This window comes from Hibiscus syriacus, unplaced genomic scaffold (assembly GCF_006381635.1).
Source record: "Hibiscus syriacus cultivar Baekdansim isolate YM2019G1 unplaced genomic scaffold, ASM638163v2 tig00117000_pilon, whole genome shotgun sequence".
Taxonomy (NCBI): Eukaryota; Viridiplantae; Streptophyta; class Magnoliopsida; order Malvales; family Malvaceae; genus Hibiscus; species Hibiscus syriacus.
The window spans coordinates 1,440,440-1,465,394 of NW_024063516.1; the positions used below are offsets into that span (position 1 = coordinate 1,440,440).

Below are 24,955 nucleotides of genomic sequence, written 5' to 3' on the forward strand. Positions count from 1 at the left end.
TATAGAAGTTTATTTTTTTTCAAGGTTCCACTTCATTACCTCCAAGAAGAGGTGAAATCTTCGAATTTTCAAAAAACGAATCAATGGAGCTCACATAATTTAATGACTAACGATATAAAAAGATGAGGAAAAAGGGGAAATCGAAATGGATAACGGAAGGCGGAGAGATCTATTTCTGGTTTATTAATAAGTTTATTTAATGATTAGTAATATTAAGGAAAATCAGAGGAAAAATTTACAGCTTTATAGGGAGATGCAAATCGAGTGTAAATCTGGGGAAAATTTGGCAGATCAGATTTAGATTTAATTTTCAAACAACGCAAGCATAAAATACATCTACAGATTACTATTACAAAATAATAAAACGTAAATAATAAGTAATATGATGTAAAGTAGTAAACATAAAAAGCAGCAAACTCAATTTTAAAGACTCAACCGTGTGATTAAGGAGAATATGAAGTATAATCCTCCTCGTTCAAAATTCAACAGAGGAAAAAAAATGAGAGAACTTTCAGATCTATAAGAGAAAATAACAAAAGAAAACAAAACTACCAGTGAAGTACAAAAAATGAAGATTCAAGATCTGCGATCAGATCTGAAATAGTAAAAAAATAATAATGAAGAGAGAATTACTTAAAAGTCAAAAAAAATCATATAAAGAGCGGCCTTGGCTTAACCGTCTAGAAACATATTTGAAACGAAACCTACAGTGGTTTCCAGATCTGAAAAAAAGAACAGATTAATATCGAGAGTGGCCTTGGCTTTAAACCAAGCTTTACATTTACCTAGCTCGTTTATATCACTATTAGATCTAATAATTACCTGTCAAGCACATGCTCCCGTAATACTACTGATCTAGCACCCTTTTTGATACGGTGGCAATAAATCATGGATCGTCAGTCGCACCTTCGTGGGGTTCTATCCGAGCTGGCGCCACGTAAGGAAAGGCACATATAGTCATCTGCGCCTTCGTTGAACGTCTGACATATGATTCACGCCTTCCATTATGCACGTTGAATTATTGGGTATTCCATTATTACCCGAGCCTAAAAACTCAGTTTTTTAACGATCCACTGCCCTATAAATAATCCATCTGAATGCAAACATCACCACACCAAAATTACTTGTTTATTCTCACTTCTATCAATTTCTTCTATCAAACTAAGTAGATTTTGTAATTGTTTTTATAAGGTAAAACTATTTTTATCATATTATATTTATTTTATATTTAATTATTTGAACAAATTTTATTGTACTAATTATTTTATATTATTTTTTGTGGTTGTAAAATTGGAAGGTGAGATCATACCTCGAGACATTTTGCCGATACAGTAACAGTATGAAATTATGTTATTTAAATTATTGTAAAAACTTTTAAATTTTTTGGATTATTTTATATTTTAAATCATATACTATTTATTTAATTAGATGTATTTCAGCTATTTTTTTGTAGATACAAGACTTTCAATTTTCTAAACTCTCAAAATGACGCGTATTTCAGCTATTATTTACTATGATGGAGAAATTCGAGAAGATGAAATCGGCGTTGTCTTCACATCAAATTATTCTATCATAATATCATTCAAGAGAAACATCACCCTTGAGGAGATGATCACTAAAATTTCAGGGAAGGTTCATGTTGGAAGTACTAGAAGATTGGCCTCACTTTAAGACAAATTTCCAACCGCAGTATTTCCGTTAACTTATACATCGTTTGACCTCTACAACGATGACAATGTTGCTATGATGGTTGATTCTCATAATCAATATTTAGACGTCGATACACAAATGTATGTGATATTTGTTGAAGTGCTTGTGGTTCGTGGTATGTCATTATGCTCATACTATGGCATGGCTTAACAAGCTGATCAAGTTGACAGTCTAACTCAAGTAATGTGTAATGATTTTAACTTGTTAATGGGAAATCCATATCAAGGTGTTATCTCATAAAGTTCAATGCAGAGACATTCATTAGCAACTTGTTACGATCTGTACCGAGGTGGCTCCACAAACAATCCATATGGAAATATCGCTTCCAGTTCAAGGGGAAAGTATTCATCTACCGATTTCTTTGACCTAAATATGAAGATGCCCTCGACGCAGCAATCTGTGTAGTACCCATTTGACACGATGCATTCAAGTTCTAGGGGAAGTCATTCAACTGCGAAATTCTTCGAACTCAATGTCGAGATGCCTTTAAGTTTAAGGGAAAGAAATTCAACTACCAGGTTGTTCGACCTAAATATCGGTATCGTAGAGGAACCTTCATCTCTATCAGAAGAATATCGTCATGAGCCGAGTGCGGATGATGCTAAAACCGGACTACTCGTTCAGCCAGGCTCACTGCAGTTCAATATGGACTACGATGATGATGATGTAGATGGAGTTCCCATAAATAATGTATACATCGAACCTCCAACACACATGTATGAAGCTGACTATGGTGCAATGTATGGGCTAGAATTTACATATATACATAATGTTGGTCACTACAGATTTAACTCATCAGTCAATGATAGTGAGTTATATAAAGGAATGAAGTTTCCATCCAAATAAGAAGTAATGATGCCAATTAAAAATTACAACATTCGTAATTTTGTTCAGTCCAGAGTCGACTATTCCACCACCGAAAAATATGTCTGCCATTGTGTCCAATGTGATAACGGATACAACTGGATGGCTCGTGTATCGAATAGGAAGGGGAAAACAATATGTGGGAACAAACAATATACAACAATCCTCACACATGCTATGCTGGAGGGATCAACCAGGATCATCCCAACTTGAACTCTGATATTATCTGTCAAGCCATCATGCCCATGGTCAAAGAAAGCTCACATATAGTTATTGCGGTCCTGATTTCAGCTATACAACCGCAATATAAGTACATCGTCTCATACAGGAAAACATGAAAGGCAAAACATAATGCCATTAAAAAATTTCACTGCGAGTATGATACATCTTACAGCGAAATACCAAGTTGGTTTAGGGTAGTGCGTAGATTGAATCCTGGGATAATTTTCGACTTCGAAACTTGACATGCATACCACAATGATAGAGTGCTTTTGCAATCGATGTCAATTCTATCGATTTTTTCAGACTTACCCATAGTGTATTAATGTTGTGAAATACTGCAAGCCCGTGGTACAAATTGATGGGATATTCTTGTATGAAAAATACAAGAAAGTTTTACTATTGACAGTTGTTCAAGATGGTAACCACAACATTCTTCTAGTTACTTTTGCCCTTATTGAAAGAGCATATACATATTCTTGGACTTTTTTCTTAGAAACTTACGCTTACATGTTGTCACGAGGGAAAAATCTCTGTCATTTCATATCGTAGAGCTGGGATCAAAGCAACAATGGATTCTTTAGGTCCAATATGGCAACCACCCTATGTCCAACTTTGATATTGTATCCGACACATTACTGTTAACCATCATAGAAAGTTCAAAAAGAATGATAAGTGTCAATTACTTATGCGTATGAGTATGTCAAAATGCCTAATTTTATTTTTCAATCATTTTCATTTTTTATGGAAACTTAACGGTAAGTTCTACATTTGACGCTCAGGTTACGAACTATTACTTGAAACATTTGAGTCCATGCTTTAAGATTTGCGAGAAAAGAATGAGCAATGATACAATTACATTAGCCACATCAACAAAAAATATGGACAAATGTATATGATATTGGATATCGACATGGACACGTGACGACTAACTTAGTTGTGTCTATCAATACGACCATAAAAAGGGTATGTCATTTATCAGTAACAACTTTGGTTAAAATGACATATTTTTTGTTTGTAAGCATTTTTTCCAAGTTAGGGAGACAATCTCAAACTTGGGTGCAAAACGGTAATGTTTATCACTCAAGATTAGTTACAGATATACAAAAAAAAAATTATTGCATCAAATGAAATATCTATAACAATCTTCTCTAGAACCCATGAATTACTTCATGTCACAGAGATGTCATTACCTCTTCAAGGGATTCAAACTAACTCGTTCAGAGTTAATCTGCGAGACATATGGTATGACTGTGGGTTTTTTCAAGCTCTGAAGTATCCATGCTCCTTTTCATAGCAGCTTGCTCTTATACCCGTCAAGACTATAATCGTTTTGTGGATCCTGTATACCGAATTTCAGAAGTATTTAAGGTATATAAATTTGAGTTCTCCCCATAGGTAAGGAGAAAAACCCTGATGAGGTTAAGAGTTGACTTCCGATTACACCAGATTTATCCTTATTAAGGGAGCCCGATCGTCCCAAATCCTCTCGAATTTATTGTGATATGGATATACGAGAGACGTCCAAAAAGAACAAAAGATGTGGATATTGTAGAAACCTAGGACACAATAGAAAAACATGTTTATCTTTTTTGTCATCAGGTAACCATTAATGATGTGATAATGTAATTGTTGTTTATGAAATCTAAGCTTGTGTTATTTAATTTTCATTTACTTTCAATTAATGTCATTTGAGCATCACTGAGTAATGAGATACTCAAGTGAAAATTAAATAAAAACATTACAAACTAAATACAAGACAACGATACAATTCAAATAATAAAAACAACTAAATAGAAACATTAAATGCAGACGATACAATTCAAACATTTAAATAATAAAAACATTAACAAACAAAATAAATAAAAAACTCATAATTAAATAAAAACTTTACAATTACTGGTAAATAAACAAAATTAAATAAAAATATTACAAACTAAATAACTCTATCGATGTTTGCATCTTGAATATATTCCGCAAGACAGTGGATGTCTGTGTCGACGAGGATTTTTTCGTATAACTTGTTCTTCCTTCTCACTCTCATCATCATCATCATCATCATCATCATCATCATCAAGAGCAACTAGATTTTGTTGATAGGAGACGGATGATGATGTAGCACCTTCATAGAATAAGGAAACTAGAAGTGTATAGCTGGCTATCCCATCGCACATAGAAAACTGCTAAAACAACGACATCGGTAAGTGTAAAAACTACGTCGAAGGTGTCTGTGTATGTGGTAAACCTTCATCCACCAAATAAGCAGCATATGAACCCCACGTTGGGTCTACAAGCATGAAAGTATAATATTCGCCAGGAGGGGTCATAAAACCTTGCGGCGGTGGCATCTAAACCAACTGTGGTGGCATCTAAGCTGGTTGCGGTGACATCTGATATGGAAATGATGGCGTCTAACCTGAAAACGGTGGCATCTGAAATGGTTGCAGTGTCATCTGATACGATTGTGGTGCCATCTGAAACGGTTGTAGAATGTACACCGGTATAGACGGTGACTGTTGTGATGGTTCTAGTGCTGCAGTTAAGGACGAGCCAAAAGCATTTGTTTTTGTCCATGAGTTGGGGGACAATGATGCTGTGATTGTGGACGTCTTTATCGGCATCGATGAATGTTGCCACCTCGTGCTTCCCCGGAAAGTAGGAACGATTTTCCATTCGTGTTAAACCACTAATAATAATCATCTATAACAGAATAATCATCCACATAAATTGGTTTCGTATAGAGAATGAGTCCATGTCGATCCTCTCATATCATTACCTACTCAATGTGCTTCAGCAGTCAGTCGACTTCTTTTTGCCTCGTTTATCGATGATATGATGCATATCATTTCCGAAATAGATTGTACGAAACCAAATTAGCGGAGCACGTGATCAATAGGATGTTACTCGATAATAGTATAACATATAAGAGGGCCACCAACATCCATACATCTAATGGGCCTCTCGAGTGATTTGGGATACAAATCCTCATTTTTTCAGTAGAATAAGGAGCTCATTGAAACTATATATATATATATATATATATATATATATAATTCTTATCAAAATATTATTCTAATTATATAACGATAAGTAAAAGTAAATAATTACATTTAGATACATATCTCTGTATCAACATTCTGATCAATGAGTAGCCAAATTTCTTCCAATTTATCCGGTAGATCCTGATGATCTTTTCTTGCCCTTGACCACCTAAGTAATTTCAATACTGAATTCATATATAAATAATTTTGTTGAGTATATAATGAAATTTTATTGAAATTACCTTAACAATAGCGAGAATACTAACGAGTTTTTCACGACCGTACATAAAAAGGGCATGCGATACCACGCTAAAGACTGGATAAGAAAGATATATCCACCGATAACATTTTTTTCAATAAATAGTTGCTTGACACAATTTCCTATACAGAAATGTCAAAACTGCGAAGCCCCAACTGAGTGCACTGACAACGTGAAATCTGCTATGTGATGCAACCACATACAATGAATTTGGTTGCGTGATTTTTCGGACATCAGGATCCCTCCTATGAGTTGTAATATGCAAACTTGTACATACATTTTAACTTGTTCCCCGGAGGCCTCACGACTCAAATGTTGAAAAGTTGTATCCAACCAATTTAAAGGTATTCGACCATCATTGAAATTAGGCAGGACACCTCCAAGATACTCCTCACACAAGGAATGCCAGTCACCATCCGCCACCCTAGAAATCACATCCCCATCTATGAGTAGCCCCAAATGTATAAAAACATCTTACAACGTAATAGTGCACTCTCCACACTAAATATGAAATGTGTATGTCTATGGTCTCCACCTCTTAACCAATACAAAAATAAGGTTGGGTTCAAGGTTACAGTTCCCTTCATATTTCTCTCCGGAACGAATCCAACTTTGGCTAAATACGGCCAAACACGAGTAGGTATCTCTAACTTAACGTTACGAATGAATTGATCTAATATATGATATCTCTTCTAATTTAATAAACAATATACAAATTAAAATATAAACTAGTACTAAAAAATTAAATAAATAAAATATTCACAATAATTAAAATAACAACACAATTTAAAATTATTATCGTATCGACAAAATGTCTTGAAATATAATTCTCATATAAACGTAACAAATCGCCTTCCATTTTATAACTGCAAAAAGTAATAAAATTTAATATAATAAAATTTAATAAAATAATAAATTATTAAATAATTATAATATAATAAAAATATTTTATATTCTTAATAGAAAGATTGATAATAAGAAGAATGAGAAAATTTGAGATTTGAATGTAGTTAGTGTTATGTTGAGTGTAGTATTTATAGGGAGAGATGAGGGGGATGAGTGATAATTAATTTGGGAGATGAACGGTTCGATTGAATCTGCGCCTTCCAGACATATCTGAGGTTTAGCAAAGGTAAGAATGACCATTCGCGTCTTTCCTTACGTGGTAACGGCTCGAACAAAACTCCGTGAAAACGCGACTGAAGATTCGCGTTTTATTGATTCCATGTCAAAAATGGTGCTAAATTGGTAATACTAAGAGAAATGATACCGTACAGATAATTATTAGGTCTAAGGGTGATATTTCAATAGAAACGCCCGTATATTGCCGCCTACACCCTTTTCAGTCACCATGCATGCCCACTGTTAATTTATTTGGAGGTATCTATGTTTCATGAAGATTCCAACTCAGGCAAGTGGCAATTAATACAAAATATACAAGCATGGCAAGCACAAGTTGAAGGGAACAAGAAGAAAGTCTTCAACAAATACCAACTACATAAAGTAATTGTTTGATTAAAGTAGATAAGAACAACATCACTAGCCAATCTTATACTTTTTCTCTTATGTATCAATATTGTAAGCATGTTGGGGTTGATAGTTGCAGTGTATCTTCATTACACCCCCAGCACTTGATTCAGTGACAAAATCGTTTGTCATTCCTCAATTTCAATTCCACCGCTGATGCAAATAATCAGAAACACAGAGAATATAAGAAACAAATTTGCTTCACTGTGGAAAAATAAATCAAAGATTATCCATTTTCTGATCTCTAGTTTCCATCAAGCATGATTTTATAACAAAGTTCAAGTCTATTTATGGTAAATGTATTGAACTGATAGCTTAAACAAGAAGAAAAAGGTGGAGGACAATAATATCTCTTATCAAAAGGCTGCTTCAAAAGCAACAAAAACGTGATTGATTTAAAGATTATACTACCCATTTTTACATTGTAAAAGGGTTTAATATACAAAGAAAGGGGGGGGGGGAGTTTTGAAATTCCATTGTTCTTTCTCTTACTCAGAAAAATCGGATGGGGGAGTTAAACCCTCCTCTTTTCTTGGATCCTCGCCTAAATTCACTGCCCCCAAACATTCCAAAACCTCTCTCCGATGAAGTTCACGAGCCTCCTAACTGTACCCTTCTCTGTTCCTTCTTCTTCACCATCGTGCCCACAAACTTCACCACCACAACCACTGTTACTGCTACTCGTTTCTACCGATTTCAACTCACTCGACTCATCCTTTCTTAAGCTCAAATCGACTTGTTTCAAGCCACCAGACCCATCACCGCCGTTTTTCTTTCTCCTTTCTTTCTTGCTCTTTGTCTTCTTGCTTTGAGGTAACCCATCTTCAAAAGCATCAATTATCTCGTGTATCAGCTGCCGGTTCGGCGACGAGTCCCATCTGACCCAGTAACACATGTAGCACCTGAAACAATAACATGTAAAAAGAGGTGGATGATTAGGATCGATGGCGCCTCGGCTGCTGCTTCTTTTTATCGGATATTTTTGGGTGTTTTTGCCGTGGGTTGAAAAGTTGCCGAAATCGTTGTTAGAACAAGAGATGAGATATGCCAAGACTTCCCTGTCTTCTGGGGAAAGAGCAGCCGCGAGGGTTAAGATGGTGGAAGGAAGGAAGGACAGAAGATCGGTTGTGATCGGAGGTGATGGATGAACCGTGCCTCTCCGGTATATCTTCTTCATGGTCAAGTTTAGTTATCAGCCAGAGAGAGAGACAGAGTAGTTATGACTTTTGAAAGGTTGAAGAGGCTTTTATTAGTATTTTACGAGGGAGAGAATAACATAACGTAAAATAGGTCGATGACGTGGTTTAGGATTTGGGGGACATTAGTATGGGGAACTGTGCGGTCAAGTGCATCGCGGGTCTTAAATGGTTTCATCAGAGTGGAGTGAATTGAAATCTCTCTTTATAGGATTAATTAACCATTTGTCTCCAAAGTTAAACGACTTATATCTTAAAAAAGTTCAACTTTTATTTTTTTAATGTTTAATTTTATTGTCTGGTTTTAGTTTTTAAATAATTTTATAATTAAGTTAAATTATTATTATTAATATTATTTTATTTACATATAATATTTTTACCAAGCTGTTTAAATATAATATTAAATAAAAATAATAAAAGCTCATGGTATAATTTTAAAGAAAACAAATAATACATTAGAGCATTAGTCCATGTCGTTTTGAGTTGCAGTTGGTGCAGTGATGGTGATTGTTCTCCATTTGTCCAAGGAGACCTCACTTCACTGTCCCGATTTATACGTTAATGTAATCAAATAGGTTTGGTGGGTGGGCACCAATACCAATGGCACTCTTGAACAACTACAAAAGGATGCCACTCATGCATCGGTTTGAGGCTAAGTTTAGCTGACCCATGAACCGGCCCAATTCTCTCTTAACCGTGACCTTCCAGGAACTAGGATTCGAAGCTGGAGGCAATGCATAGGTCCAGGTTTGAATCTTCTCTTTTTCTGACTCTGTTAATATACGGCTTTAAGCTCGAAATTTACACAATCATGGACACTCTCGTGCAAGCGCATCATTTCTTAATTGAATAACTAGAACTAGTCAAAAACACACATTAGCATAGCCGCCATCAAATATAAATAAGAAGATACCAGTATCGATTAATTAGCAACTAAGCAAAAGATACATTGCCAGGGCGACATCTTTTCTTCCATCTATTCCACCAACCTACACACTGAATTCATTTCAGTTTAAGCAATGCTGCTAGAGCCTATAATTTAGTGGTAAAATATATAATCTTTTTTTGGGTTTACTATAAAAGATCAATTGCATGCAACAAATAACAAACCTGGCTCTTTCACGTAAATGCCGAATAGAGAATTCCCAGCTAACAGCGGGGCTATAATCAGTACGAGGAATTTTAGGTACTTTGTGTGTATTCCTTCCTGCCTAAATCAAATAAATGCGACTGTTGGTAGGTAACGGTTTGCTATGAAACTGAAGAGGTTGGATCATACAACCTTCTCTGTACTCCAAGTTTAGAAACTTATGTTTCACATAAAGCAACAATCCCAACTTATAACATTCCGGAGATGAAAAATATCTTCATACGTTACCCACACATGTATTGTAATATTTAATTATTTAACAATTTCACTAAAAATCAATGACGATAATTAGATGCCATTCTCAAGATATTTAAACCTTTAAGAAGAACTTTGTAGACGAGTCTTAATCCATGATTCGAGGAACTGCAGCTCTTCGTTGCTTATTGAATGGCCAAGACCAGGATAAGCCTGTAGTAGCATAGGAATTTCGGCAGATCAGCAGATGCCATACAAAAAGTAGCAGAAAATTGGGGGGGGGGGGGGTTGAATATTTGGCATATACACCTTGAATTCGAAGGTTACTCCTGCTTGTTCAAGGAAAGGGGGCCCTGCTTGTCCAGCCTCAAAAAGTACAGTTTTGTCAGCCATTCCATGGGACCATAAAATAGGTGTCTGCAAAATTTCAGGTGTCGCACCATTCATAAGGATGTTTCAAAATATTAGGATAATCGAGTTAGTTCAGGAAGATTTCATAATCTAAGAAAACCAGCAGCAGATGACATATTATTAACCATGAAATCATAACAAACACAATTAGCAATCGCATCTTCAGGAATTAGGATTGCAATGGTAGTTTAGGACTGATGCTCTCACAAAGCTGGAAATATATCTCAGACAAGCAGATATTCTAGTCAAAAGATATAAATCAATTACAAAGCATTAAATGCAATTGACAGAATACTTTCTGATAACAAGACATTAAGAATCTAATATCTGCTGATATTTCTAGGTTTGCAGGCTCCAAATAAGATGGGAAAAAGGAATGTGATAAAGTACTGGATAAACTTGGAGCATTTGATGAAAATCACCTTCTTTGCATCTTCTGGGAACTTTTCTATTATTGAAGAATTGAAAGGAACCCATCCACTGAAGACTGCACCCCCACCAAGCTTTTTAGGGTACAACAGAACACTAGCCAAGGTCAAGGCACCTGTAAGAAGTCGTTAAACTTGCAACATACCACAAGTAATGCAGTGAATTATGCTATGATCCTTGGAGAGAGACTTCCTACCTCCTTGACTAAATCCACACACAAATACATTATTAGGATTCGTCCCAGCAGCCACTTCTTTGTCTATCATGGCATGCACATTCTGAACAGCTTTAAGGACATCACTTTCAGCTTTTGGAGAATCCTATATATATATATAAGCAAAACCAACCATCTAACTGAATCAGGAGCACGTGAGCTGAGCATTCACATCATCATGATGGAAAAAGGTAATTGATTGTAAGATGGTGTGATTTTTTCAAGAGAAACAACAAAGTAAAGAAAAACATTTGCATGGCATTTACAAATAGCCTAACGCAAATATCGTTCACCTGATACATGGCACAACAAGTACCAAACTATAATGAAGTTCATGAACATTGGAAGCTTAGAACTTACTGTCAGGACACAGGTTGACCCCACTAGGGAATTGTCTTCAAGGCCACTATTCATGTTGTGTTGAAATAATCAGAAAATAGAAATTTGAAAATTAAAAGTGAAAAGCATGTGCAAAGGGCCATCTATGCTATTTTTCCTATGAAAAAGAATTCAGTCAATTAATAACCATAACAAAATCCATGGATTGTGCATTTTTATGATCCATGGCATACGCAGAATCTGGCTGTGACAGAAAGCCCACAACTTGCAATGATTTAGTCCTTCTAAGCATGCATGCATATGCATTAATGTTAAAACAGACGACCAATGGTAGGACAACAGAGATGTAACTCATATTCCTACATTAGATAATCTACTCTTTGCTAATAAGCAATAGTAGGCAGTATTTCATACCACCCACTCTATATACGAATCAACAATGAAGTGTACATAAATTTGTTATACTGATACCTAAAAGGCATCTCAAACAGAAATGTCCCAGCAGTATTGGTATAAATGATATGGAAGGAGAACAAGCAACACTTACAGCTGTCACAGGAATCTCATGGATGTCAAACCAAGAAGGCATCCCCATTCCATCTGCCAGTGAAATATATATCAGAAATAACAATTGTGGTATCATTATGAATGATAATCAACTATTCTAAACAACGTCATTCTCTTAGACTTGTGACACCAGTTAAATTGTCTGATAGATAGAACTTTTAAGAGAAATAATCCGTCTGTCACGGTAGTCAAACCTCTATAGATGAGCAATCAAAGCATACACAGTCGCAAAAGGGCGACTAAGAATATTTTCCACACCAATGCTGAAAGATCGTGAACAGTTAAGACATCGAAACCCTGTGCAAAAATTAAACAAACCCTTTGCTAAGAATTTGTTCCCGTTAGCTCCACCCCGTTCTCTCTTACTAGTACAATTGGAATACCATCTTATAATTGGACAAAACGAACAAATTAACGTAATAAATTTCAAATAAGAAACGGGATTCCGTGCTTGAAGTTTATCATCGTCACCCACTCCTATTCCGATACATTTATCCCCAAAGTGTTTCAGCGTATTAACTGCCACAAATTACACTGAAACTCCAATTAAACTAGAAATAACCAGATCTATGTACACCATTTCATTCAAAACACAATAACAAAAGTCAATAAGCAGAATCAGTTCGAGAATAATGTAAATGATGAAGCTTACAGTTGCAGGTGACGGGGTTTTCAGGAGCAGAAGGGAAAGACCACTTTGTGTTTCGGAACTCGGGAGACCTAAAGAGAGTCTTGATGGGTTCATTAGCTGGGCCAGAGTCACCAAGCCCGTGAAGCCAAAGAACAAAGCTCCGAGCAGCCATGGAATCCGCCTTTGGAGAAGAATATAGCAGGTGGCGCGGTTGGATCAATAGAATAAAAATGATGGTGCTACCGAGGATCACGGCAAGAAGAACAGTAGGGTTGCCTAACAATATAGAATGCATATCTTCGGCCATCCACGCTGACCCTTTAATTCTACAATACATTGATTTTCAATCCCTTCTTTTTTGTCTCGAAAATTTTCTAGAATGCAGTTGGTAGCAGAGCCCAATTTAGCAAGCAGCATGGACCCAGTAATAATGAGGCCCAGTTTTTGTTAATCGATATCAATTGGTTAAAGCTGAGGTATGGGGAGGAAGTGAACCTCTTACTCACTACAAAGGGTTCAATCTTGTACTTAGATTTGTTAAAACTTCTTCTCAATTCAATTGAGAAGGTGACCCCAAAACAGATAACACAGGCTACAGCCTACAACAGGTAAAAAGAGGGCGTATAGGCTACAATGACTCAAATGAAATTAGGGGTATATGAAAATATTTGATACAATCCGTTGATTTGATTCATTTTTTAATTTTTAGATAATTCAAATCAAATATCCGAGAAATATAGATAATCAGATCGAATATTTTTCCCTATTCCTTTTTTATTATGTGTGAATATGTATATATATATATAGTAGAGGTATTGAATATGTTGCATAAAGTCACAAAAATGTAAAATTTGAAGTTATTTTTCTTTTCAAATTAAGTTTTATGTCTGGATTCAAAAGATATGGAGTCATAATTTGATTGCTTTGTGAAGTTTGCAGGTGCAAACATGGGGCTTTGGATATATAATTGGATTTGAAACCGAATAAGAAGTGTCGTAGTCTGCAAAAGAGAGTTTGTGGATATCCAATTAATACACGGATGGTAATGCACATGGAAACAATGGTTGAAGGTCAGTAGGTTGAAAAAGAGCGTATAGATGTGGTGGATTTTCTTTACAACACTATGCTTTCTTCTTCAGTTCTGCGTTTACTTTGCTGATGAAAACCCAGCCGCCATTGTTTTTGCAATAAAACCCATCAGATTGGTAGGGCATCACCCCATCCACTAGAAGTACCTCATTAGTATCCCCTTTCAATAGTAATCCGTATTCCGATTTCCATAATGGAATCCTCCTTTTTCTTCCATCCACCATAGAATATAAGGTATGAGTTGCATGATAATTGGTCGAGCGTGAACCCACCACGTGGAATGTGGAAACACGGTGTCGAAGCCCTCCATAATCCTTCTTACTTTTGGCCTGCTTTGCCAACTGACGACCCAAGATCACGCTACAAGACAAACAACGCAAATGCAAATGCAAAATATCACTCGGCCATATGCATGCACCCTATATGTAAACGATCCGGTCACATATATGCTAACAGGGTACACTACAAAAGGGGTTTTATTTTATATATACTATCAATGCCCCAACCTAATCCCACTAAAACTAAAAGGCGTTTCCAATATAGCGAAGATCTGATCAATCCATATTGTGGGGGTAAAATAAAATACATTGGTGATTAATTATTTATTACAAACTAAAGTTTCCTAGGTTTTTGGGTGAATTTGAAATACACCAATGTTGTTGTAAATTTCACTACCACTCTCTACTTAGAGACGAGACTTGACGGGGACAAAAGTTCAGGTGTAGAAAAACATTCCCAACCTTTACTTTTTTGTATGATTTTAATCTCCTGAATAAATGCATTAACATGAATTTAACTCCTGTTGGAATCAATGATGGTTTAATGAATTGATCTAAATCTGGTGTGGAAAGCATTAAAAATATATTAATAGTTGGTGAGCAATTAAAAATCATAACAAGCCATGACAAAAGACAATGATAAAACAAGGAAACAGCTTGGAAGGAAGTAATCGAAACTTTCAGATCTACTGGTTGCCTGTCTGTCATTGTTGTTGTTGTGAATACGTGCACTTCTAGTTCACTGCTTGCGAGAAAACTAGTGAAGCTCAAGGTCTGGCCTAGTGCTACGAGCCCAAGGTTTTTTTCCCACTTAAATAATACTATTATTTTTGACGATTTAACGTAATAATATCTAAAAAAATATTTACAAAATTTTATAATTTAGTGTGCCATATAGGTGAAAATGTGTCTAATAACAATATTTGTAAAGTCACGTCTAATTAGATTTACAGTCGTCTTTTATCTACGTGGACACCAAACTAGAAGAGACATATTTAATTTAGAGTTGTTAAATTCTTGCATGCAAAAATATAAAGCTGTTAATTTGTTGCATGAAAAAATATTGAAAGATTAATTCTTGTTTATTAATTACATATAACTATTAAATTGTTGGTTTTTAAGTCAAAATGGTAACTGATAAGGTGTGACTGTATTATTACATCTACAGTTTTTATAAGACATGATGACTAAATTTTAATAAATTGAAATATAAGGGTTAATTACACGATTTAGAAAATAGAAGCATAAAAATCCCATGAGGTCCGACGGTAATACTTCCCTCCTCCAAAAGATTTTCGATTTGCAAGTACGACTGTCCTGTTTGTATGAATTTCCATGGATGCCTTTTTGAAACGATGAACGGTCGTTATTAATGGCGGTTTGGCATTTTCAATATTACCGGCTATTCGAAACTTTGGATTTTACTCCCTGGTGGAATCGACAAAGATAGCCAAAGCCTGTAAAGCAACTCCTGGTTTTGTTTCATCGATCCTTGGGTGTTACACTATCTCCGTCTGGGTTAAATGAAGAAAGGCCTGTAGATAAAAGAGAGAATCTTGGGGAAAATGTCAATTCCTTTGTACTATTTCAGTATTTTGGAACCATAGAAAGAAGAAGGAACAGGGCTTGCAGATGGACCCCATCTTATTCCTTGTCCGTATTATTCCTCAATGTATTCCACATATCGCAAAAAGTCCAAGTTTAGGTAAATTCCCCATTAACCTTTGTGAGAATTTGCATTTTTACGTTTAGATATTTTTTCCCTTGTCTGTAAAATTTGGTTTCCCCGTCCAGTTTATTTTGCCGCAGGAGGTGGGACTTTTCATTATATTCGGCCAAGTTCTGGGCTCCTTTACCAGCCAGGATCTCTGGCTCTCAATGCTGAGCCTTCCTGGCAGTTGTACCCTGACTCGCTGAAGATTCACAAACTGCTGCAATCCTTTCAACAATCTAAACTTTTATGAGGCATCTAATGAAATCATAGCTTAGGTAGATCTGCTGTCTTGCTTGTAAATCCAGAATCTTTTATGGTTGTCCCTATTAGCCCTAATCTTTAAAACATTTGCAGGCCTGTCACTACCCCTTTGGAACAATCTATTGTTGCTATAAATAATAAGCCGAAATGAAGAAAATCTTGACATAAAAGTTTTAAGTTACAAAAGATTACAAGGGATCCAATTTTAACAAATGAAATAATGTGGTTTCTTTTTAGGTAACTTTTGTTTGGATTGCACATGGCTCGTCATTTTTGGTGAGAAACAGGAGATGTTAACAAGGGTGAAAAATCTCAACCATTCTCTTATTTCTTTCCCACACTCGAGTCGTTTTAGATCCGTCCCCACACCTTTTCACCATTATACGACCCAGCCCCTTACCCATCAACCTTGGGGTCCAGTCTCAATTATGACTTTGCTTATTCTCAACCGTTGGATCTTTCTTCCTCTTTCTTGTAGTGCCCATTTGACTTATGTTCATCACATGGTTCAGAATCATTGTTTGTTGTTTTTGCTTTTCTCCCTTGTGAGCTCTGCTAAACTTCAATGTTCCTTTTATCCAATAAAGTATATTGGTGAATTCTTTTTTTGCTTTCATCCGTGCCATTTTATATTATGTCATTCGGCCTATTCTCCAACCCTTTTGTTAAAGATCACTCTACTTTTCGTTTATTTATACACACTTCACCGGCATAAAGGCTGGAAACTTTAGTTTCAAGTATTGACGTTACTGTAAAAAGGAACAAAAATGAAAGCGACTTTTCTTTTTCTTTCATTCGCACCCAACACTTTTACAAATCAAAGAGTTAATTGAATTTTAATCCCTGAAATATTGGTATTTTATTAAGAGATTATACATTATTTCTTTTTATAAGTTTTTATTTGTCATCCAAATGCATAATTGTGATCATAAAGGGTTGGATCTTATGCTCTCTCTTTTCACCGTGTAATGAACAAGACATGAATGTGAGCACAACATTTATGTTCCCCACATCTCATGGCATCATGAGTCTCGCCTTTGGGAGGAATGGCATTATAGCACGTAGGTCAACCCACTTGCATTATATAATCATCAAGAATCTAGCACATCAACTTCCTAGGTTTAAGAATCAAACGGCCAGGATATTCTAAAACAAACCCTTTTAAACCAGGAAAAAAATCTTTACATCCAAATTTTTAATATATGATACCACAATTGATCATGATTCATGACAAGTATACCTGTGTACCATAGGCAATTGTGATTTAGCTTTTAGTAGTATTTGTTTTAAATAAAAACACGAAGATAAATATATAACTTGTTGATTAAGAGTATAATTGTTATTTTTCTTGCTCACTCGTATTATTATTGATTTTTTATTAATCTGAAAACATTTATTTGCCAAGTTCCTTTTATTAATTATTACTTTATTGCTATTAACTTAATGACAATAATAATGAAAATTTAAGTTTGTAAGGTCAAGTTCGAATTCTACCACTGTCACTCTTGATAGACAATCTATAAATTTCTATATAAATCTCAATTAAATTTTAACTATGTACTGACCCTACCACTCATAACCTAAACTTTAATGTACAAAAAAAAAAATAGTGGGAAGATCATTAATTCTAAAGTGTAAAGAAAGGAGTATTGTTTTATTATTTTCAAAGCTAAGACTATATATTTCGTTTTAGCTTTTTAAAGTTTTTCTAAAACAATGTGGGAAAAATAAAAATATAACGTTTTAAATCATCATCTTCTTATACCAATTTTAAATAAAATTATCGTGTGTTTAATAATCAAATGATGTTTATTGAAATTTTAAAATCATTAATAATTATCAACGACTTAAAAAAAATTAAAAAGCAACTACCAACGACTGTCATCTATCAAAGTCAAATAAGATTTTTGAGTAGAATCATAAATTTAATCATACTTATTTATTTTTATCATTATTTTTCATGAGGTATTAGAGGGGCTGATAACTGTTTTTAATTAGGGATGATAATTTAGCTTAAAATCTATTAGTTTCGATTTGACTCGATCTAATAGGGTCAGATTTTCTAAAAAAGAAATTTGAGATTGGGTCGGACTTTTTAAGAGGTGGAGTCGGGCCGGGTTAGGATTGAGTGGAAAGTGACAAAACTCAAACCCGACTAGACCCGAAGATAATAATATATTTTTCAAAAAATAATTATTTTTTAATTAAGTCCTTATTTTATACCAGGTTGAGACGGGTCGAATTTATACTCCAAAAATTTAGATCGAGTCGATTTGGATTATGGAGGATACATATTTTTTGGTAGAATTAGATTGACCAAGAACTCGACCCTAATTAGAATCGTTACCATCCCTACTTTTAATTTTAATATTTTAAAATTCATTTTTTATTATCACATCACAAGAAAATTTTAATTAAAATTATTATAAATTGGAAATGAAATGATTTTATATAATATTATTTACTTTAATATACATTTTCAAATAAAAATATATAAAATCTAATATATTTAAAAAAAATACTTTCCTATAAACACTCGGTATCTAATAGCAAAAATTGATCCTTTTTACTCAAAAATCATCCAAAAATTATAAAATTATCTGTCAGGAACCATTTTCTCAAATTTTGACATGACAACACGTGAGAAGGTGCGTGTCTTCCAATGCCACATCAAAGACACGTTTGAAAATGAGCCTTTCCTAAAAACATATTAAAAATATACTTTAAAAAAATTTAAAAATAAAATTATAGGGACTAATAGCATAATTTAATACATATTAATTTTATGAGTTGAAGAGTTTAATGGTGTTAGTTTATATAGGCATATGGAAGTGTTTATGTTATGTTTCTTGACAATGTGGGGTAAAAACTAAAATGTGTATTCTTTAATTTTTTTTATCTCTATATCTAATTAATCCACTTATACAACAACAACAACAACAAAACCCTATTAACATATGTAATGGGATAAGGGAGAGGTAGTATAGTAGGCTGCCCTCAACGTCAGGTTGAGAACAACTTCCGTGGAAGACCTCCAGCAGTTAAGTAAATTAAAAATAAAGATAAAGATAAAGATAAAGATAATAAAGATAAAGATAAAATGCAATACATGTATAAATAAATAAATACATAGTTGATATTTATTATTAAAGTTTATATTAATTAAGATTATATATTTTTGATATGTTAATATATTTAAATACTTGTTTTTTTTAATCATTAGTTCAAAGTAAATATTGAATACAAAGAATAGTAGATAAATAACCATTCAAATGAATAATTAAGACTAATCCTAAGTATATGAGTGGATTCATTAGATATAGAGATAATATAAAAAGCTAAGGAATATTCATTTTATCTTTTATCTCACATTATCAAGGAACATAATCCAAACATTCCAATATGCATATATAAACTAATACCACTAGACTCTTCAACTCATAGAACTAATATGTATTAAATTATATAATTGATTTCTATAATTTTATTTTTTATTTTTTTAAATATATATTTTTAATATGTTTTTAGGAAATCTAAGGTAAGAAAATCCCTAGAAGGTATGTTTCTTAAAACGATGTCAATATTTTTCTTAAAAAACATGCTTCAAGAGACACATCTTCAATACACCTAAGCAAAAACATGTACCATGTAATGCACCTTATTATCACTCTATCACAGTGCTAAATGGCTAAATCTACGAGATAATGTGTTGGAATTATTTATTTCAAGAGATAATGCTCTCCCAAGATTATTTGTTGAAGTAAGGCGAATTACACAGCGTTGGCCGTAGGTCGCCATGCCTTCCGGGCGACCTACGACGTGGCAGCTTCCGACGAGGGACTGATCGTGTGCATGAGACATGCACAACCCAACCCATAGGTCGCCATGCACTCCGGGCGACCAAGAAGGTCGCCATGCACGCCCGACGACCAAGCTTTAACCCTCTGCTCCCTCATGCATGCGTTGCATCCATAGAGCGAGAAGTGCAGAAATATCACATGGCCATGCAAGGAGACAAGGTCGCCGGGCGTGCATGGCGACCTCCTTGGTCGCCCGGAGTGCATGGCGACCTAGGAGGTCGCTGGGAGTGCATGGCGACCTATGGGTTGAGTTGTACATGGGACGTCTGAAGCTGCCACGTCGTAGGTCGCCTGGAAGGCATGGCGACCTACGGTCAACACTGTGCAATTCGCCCTACTTCAACAATTAATCTTGGGAGAACGTTATCTCGTGAAATAAATAATTTCAACAAATTATCTCGTAGATTTAGCCGTGCTAAATTGGTAATATTTGAGATAATATCTGACTGATAATATTACAATATTTGAGTTATTTATGGATTAAAACACCTATTTGCGGTCAGTCACTACAATACAAAATCTCGCCTTCCTTCTAAAATAACATAATAAATTCTCTCTTTTTTCCTCTTAAACTTCCATTCGCTTTTATCGAAGAAAAATGGAGAGCCAAACAACTGTAAGCAAAGAATCGAAAAATCTATCACCATGCAGCAGCCATTCAAGTTCACCCGAATTCGAGTTTTGGATGGTCCGGAATCCGTCATTTCCTCCGCCTGACCTCATATCTGCCGATGAACTCTTCGTTAATGGCGTTCTCCGTCCTCTCCATCCCTTACCCAACAATCAACCTAAAGAAAACCCACAAACCAATCAGAACCCACCCGCACCAGAAACATCTGTACTCGGCCCAGAGCCTGAACCTAGCCCTCTTATAGCATCTGAGCCGGTTCCTGTCTTATCAGCTTCGAAGCGGTGGAGAGATATTTTCAAGAAAGAAAAGGGTAAGATCGGAGCCAAAATCCAACAAGACAAGGATTCAGAGAAAGAGAGGAAGAAAGAAAAGAAGACTCAGAATCAAAGCGGAGGGAGTCCGGCTGAGTTGAATATAAATATCTGGCCTTTTTCAAGGAGTACATCCGCAGGTACGAGCAGGACCCGGCCCAGAATGACCACCTCCGCGGCGGGTGCCCGGAAAGTAAGTAGCGCTCCATGTTCTCGTAGCAACTCAGCCGGTGAATCCAAATCTAGAAAATGGCCGAGTAGTCCCAGTAGGGCTGGCGTTCACTTGGGGCGAAGCAGCCCGGTTTGGCAGGTTCGTCGTAGTGGTTCCGCTGTTAAGAACTTCGATTCTTTGGCTCGGACCGTTGACAAGAGTAGCGGTAAAAAGGAAGTTACCGAAACTCGTCGCGGTAAAACTGGGAACGGTGGCAACAATAATAACAAAGGCAAAGTTTTGAATTTGAACGTGCCAACGTGCATCGGGTATAAGCATCATTTGAATTGTGGAATGGACGATAATAGTGCCGCAATTTCCGGTAACCGTACCAACCGAAGTGGCGGCAGCCATGGAAACGTTGGAAGCGGTAATAATTTTTTTAATTTGCGAAGTCTTTTCACTAAAAAAGTTTATTAAGTGTGTTAATCATTATTAACCCTTATTTTTCTATTAAGTTGAATGTTTTATACACAGTAATTTTCTTGTTTATCATTCTGTTATTCTGCCTACAATCTAGTGTAAACATAGATCAGCTACTTGTTTAAAAGAAATGAATGAATGGATCTGAAATCTACAAAGCGATTGGAGTCACCGTAAATGATACTTGGCAGGTAATAGGATTGTAAATGCTGTTTTCATTTTTAAGTAAAGAAATACACGGTGTTCAGCTGTGCTGGCCCCATATCATAATCGTGTTACAGGCATCAGCGAATGGCTTAGCAATTTGGTTCGTTATATTCCCAATTGTTTGTTGCAATTTATTGAGATTTGAAAGGCATAGAAAGCAGACGGTTTTTGTGCATTAATTCTTACGGAAACCGTCCCAGGCCCCAGCACAAGGTTGGATCACGTATCAGATTCAAAAGAAAACAGGGCATCCACTCTTAATGAAATGCACCATCATATCATCATCGCTTTGAAAAACTTGGTTGAGGGTGAAATACAAACGTGGCACAGTAAGCAATAGGGGGTGTAAATGAGCCGAGTCGAGCTCGAGTATTGCTGAGCTCGACTCGACTCGAAAACTCGCGAGCTTAAAATTTTCAAGTTCGAATCGAACTCGAAATCCTAAATTGAAGCTCGTGAGCGGCTCGAAATGAAAAAAAAATCTTAAACTTAACTCGATTGAAGCCTCAAACTAAAACCTGAACCTTAAATACATAAAAATCTTACAATATTTTAAAAAATTAATACATAAATATTAATATTATTAATAAATTTTTAAAAAAAATAAAATCTTAATATATTATATTTTCGAGCTTCTCACGAGCTTTTCAAGTCGAATATCAAGTAGCTTTTTTCGGCTCGTTAAGAACTCGAGTCGAGCTCGAGCTCGAGTACATTCGAACCGAATATTTATCGAGCTTTGATCGAATCGATCTCGAATAGCTCGCAATATGTCTCGTTTCATTTACTATCATAATAAACAACCCCAAACCACCCCGCGTGGGGGAGGGGGCAAAAAGCAAAGTTTGGGCCGAAACTGATGCTGTTCATTTAGTTAAACTAAGTGCAAAAGCCCGGTTTTCATGGAAAAGTCGTGGATTGAGGCCAGGTGATATGGACCGAATCAGTTACTTGTTCTTTGGTTTGACGATTGAAAATAGAATCCAGGCGGCGACAATTATATAGTATAAGGTAATTGTATGGTGCAACAACTTAATATAAGGCTAATGAAAGGCACAATCTAAAATGTTACGAAGTATATTTGCAACTGAAAAAAAGTAAGAAAAACATAACATTTTAGGTTATACATTTCCTTAGTCTTATGTTAGGCTGCTACACCGTATAACTCAAGTGCACATGAAAAGATCTGGTTTTAGTTGCAGCAAAGAAAATACCAAGTGTCAAATCATAAAGCAGAATTGGAATGAAGAGATCTTTAGACGATATTGATCGGTCTTCATTCAAAAGTTTATGTTGTTTGTTGTACATTAAACGCTTTATAATTGCTTTTCATATTTGATAGAATTGGAATGTATTTACTGTGTAGTGTTGGATGTTTGGATTTAGTTTCTGTTTAGTTAGAGCTGTTTTTGACCTGCACATCTGATGTGCGGTCCAGGAGCAGGTTGATTTATAAACGCAGGATGTTCATTCAATATCATTGATGAAGCCATTTTCATTATTTATCTCAAAGTTTTCTCAGTGTGTTCATTACCAACCCTGCAGTTGAATGTATTATGATGAGTTGATGACATGCTAAAGGAAAATGTAGATGGGATTTTCAATCAAGCTAAGCAACTGGGAGCCGTAGAAGGACCATCATCAGGTTCAACAAGTTTTGCTGGAACTGGTAGATTACTCTCAGGGGAAACCGTACCATCTGCACCTCAGCAACCTGATTCTGTTATTCACAACATAGTTTTCTGGACCAATGGTAGATGATGGCCCTCTGAGAAGGTTGGATGATCCTGAGAATGCACCGTTTTTTTGAGGTAATGACTAGTAGGATTGAACACCTCTTTTTATGTAATGATAGATAGTGACAGATGTTATTGAAGGTGGAATATCTCTGTCCCTCTGTTGGATTGAGTACTCAGCTGTATGACTACAGTTAGCCTTGCACATTCTTTTCTTTTCCATTTTGTGCACCTTGCAAACAGGTGTTCGATTCTTTTATGAAAGAAATATTTTTTATGTTTCAGAATGCTGTTTCTTGTTTATTAACAACTTGATTGCATCAGAGCTTGAGCCTGCTGATAGAAGGTTCCGTGTTCATGTCAATCTGATAAAGAGGGACGAGAAATTCCCTGTGAGTCTCTTGCTCTTGTGAACATTATATTTTTTTCCAGAAGGTTGAAGTCCATGAAGGATATAACTCCAATATTTTTCTCCTAGCAGGAACCAGAGAAGAAACGTCTGGTAGCATTTCAGGGTGTTGAAAAGAACTCTCGGTAGCAACAGCAGTTCAGAATCTGCTGAGTCAACTCTCAGTTTCAGTCATCTCAACTCAGCTCCAAACACTTCTTCAGGACGAAAGTTTACCATCAACCTCAGTTCAGCTTAGGTTGGCTAACCCGCTTCAATCCCCACCGCACTGTTGATGACATCCGTTCCTTCATCAATGCTTCTAGACCTGCAAGCGCACAAACTATCAATTTCGGATAATGGTTTTCCTCCCAAACTTCTTACTGATCCAATCCATACCATAGAGCAGGCAAGCCTTACCAATTCCGTCGTAATTCAGGCCGGACTGGCATACTTCTCTCTCTACAGGTATTTATTGTAGTTCCATTTACTTAAAACGGTCATGAGCCGCTACAATAACACTCGAAAGCAAGTTCTTTTATGGTTGTTTATGGATCGAATTGTTTGAATCCCCTAGTTCTTTCTTTCTTTTCCTTAATTATCTCTTAATCTAATAACCATCATTATAGCACTTTTTATTCAGTCAGTGACAGGATGATGAGTAGAATATAATACATAGACATGTTCTTTCTTAAACTCACCATTTTCGTGCAAGCTCTAATAACGAAGGGAAAGGGTCAGTCGGAACTGAGACCAACATGTATATTTTTATCTTTCCCTCGACATTCAATACCGGTGAGAGAAAGAGTACAATCTAGGGGTATAAGAGTCTTGGCGTGAAAAGAGAGGAGAAAACCCACTAATAGAATAAAAGGTGCATTAGGCATATGTTTGTGTAAAAGATGCCGACGACTCCACCTTAACTTTAATTTCGTTGCAGATTTCTTAATCGAATTGACAACGGTCAAATAAACATTTATTATGTCAACTCTATCACCCAAATTGTGTAGTATCATCCAACTTATTGAGAAGATTATAGGCAGACATATTCACATCGATTATTTTTTAGTGTTTTAAGATTTCTTAATTGAAAT

At 35.6% G+C, this 24,955-nt stretch overlaps 4 protein-coding genes and 1 pseudogene across 5 annotated transcripts in view; 3 read left to right on the top strand and 2 right to left on the bottom strand.

The window, feature by feature from the left end:
- Positions 1 to 8,104: 8,104 nt before the first annotated feature.
- LOC120194604 lies at positions 8,105 to 8,881 on the bottom strand. The gene has a single exon (XM_039196863.1). The coding sequence runs from the start codon at positions 8,795 to 8,797 to the stop codon at positions 8,171 to 8,173; it is 627 nt and encodes a 208-aa protein (XP_039052794.1). The 5' UTR covers positions 8,798 to 8,881; the 3' UTR covers positions 8,105 to 8,170.
- Positions 8,882 to 10,140: 1,259 nt separating this feature from the next.
- On the bottom strand, positions 10,141 to 13,096 carry LOC120194590 (probable carboxylesterase SOBER1-like). Its single transcript, XM_039196855.1, has 6 exons — positions 12,774 to 13,096; positions 12,102 to 12,154; positions 11,198 to 11,321; positions 10,995 to 11,116; positions 10,471 to 10,578; positions 10,141 to 10,374 (listed from the first exon to the last, which is right to left on the bottom strand). Exons 1-6 carry the CDS (start codon positions 13,087 to 13,089, stop codon positions 10,285 to 10,287), a joined length of 813 nt encoding a protein of 270 aa, XP_039052786.1. The 5' UTR covers positions 13,090 to 13,096; the 3' UTR covers positions 10,141 to 10,284.
- LOC120194585 (calcium permeable stress-gated cation channel 1-like) overlaps positions 12,035 to 24,955 on the top strand; it is a 29,999-nt gene continuing 17,078 nt past the window's right edge. For both annotated transcript variants that reach the window (XM_039196846.1, XM_039196849.1), the window contains exons 1-2: positions 12,035 to 12,049; positions 17,370 to 17,377. The gene's annotated coding sequence lies outside the window, so the exon portion shown is untranslated. The remainder of the gene's footprint in view (positions 12,050 to 17,369; positions 17,378 to 24,955) is intronic.
- On the top strand, positions 20,529 to 21,618 carry LOC120194588 (serine/arginine repetitive matrix protein 1-like). The gene has a single exon (XM_039196852.1). The coding sequence runs from the start codon at positions 20,553 to 20,555 to the stop codon at positions 21,525 to 21,527; it is 975 nt and encodes a 324-aa protein (XP_039052783.1). The 5' UTR covers positions 20,529 to 20,552; the 3' UTR covers positions 21,528 to 21,618.
- On the top strand, positions 23,310 to 24,342 carry LOC120194745 (annotated as a pseudogene).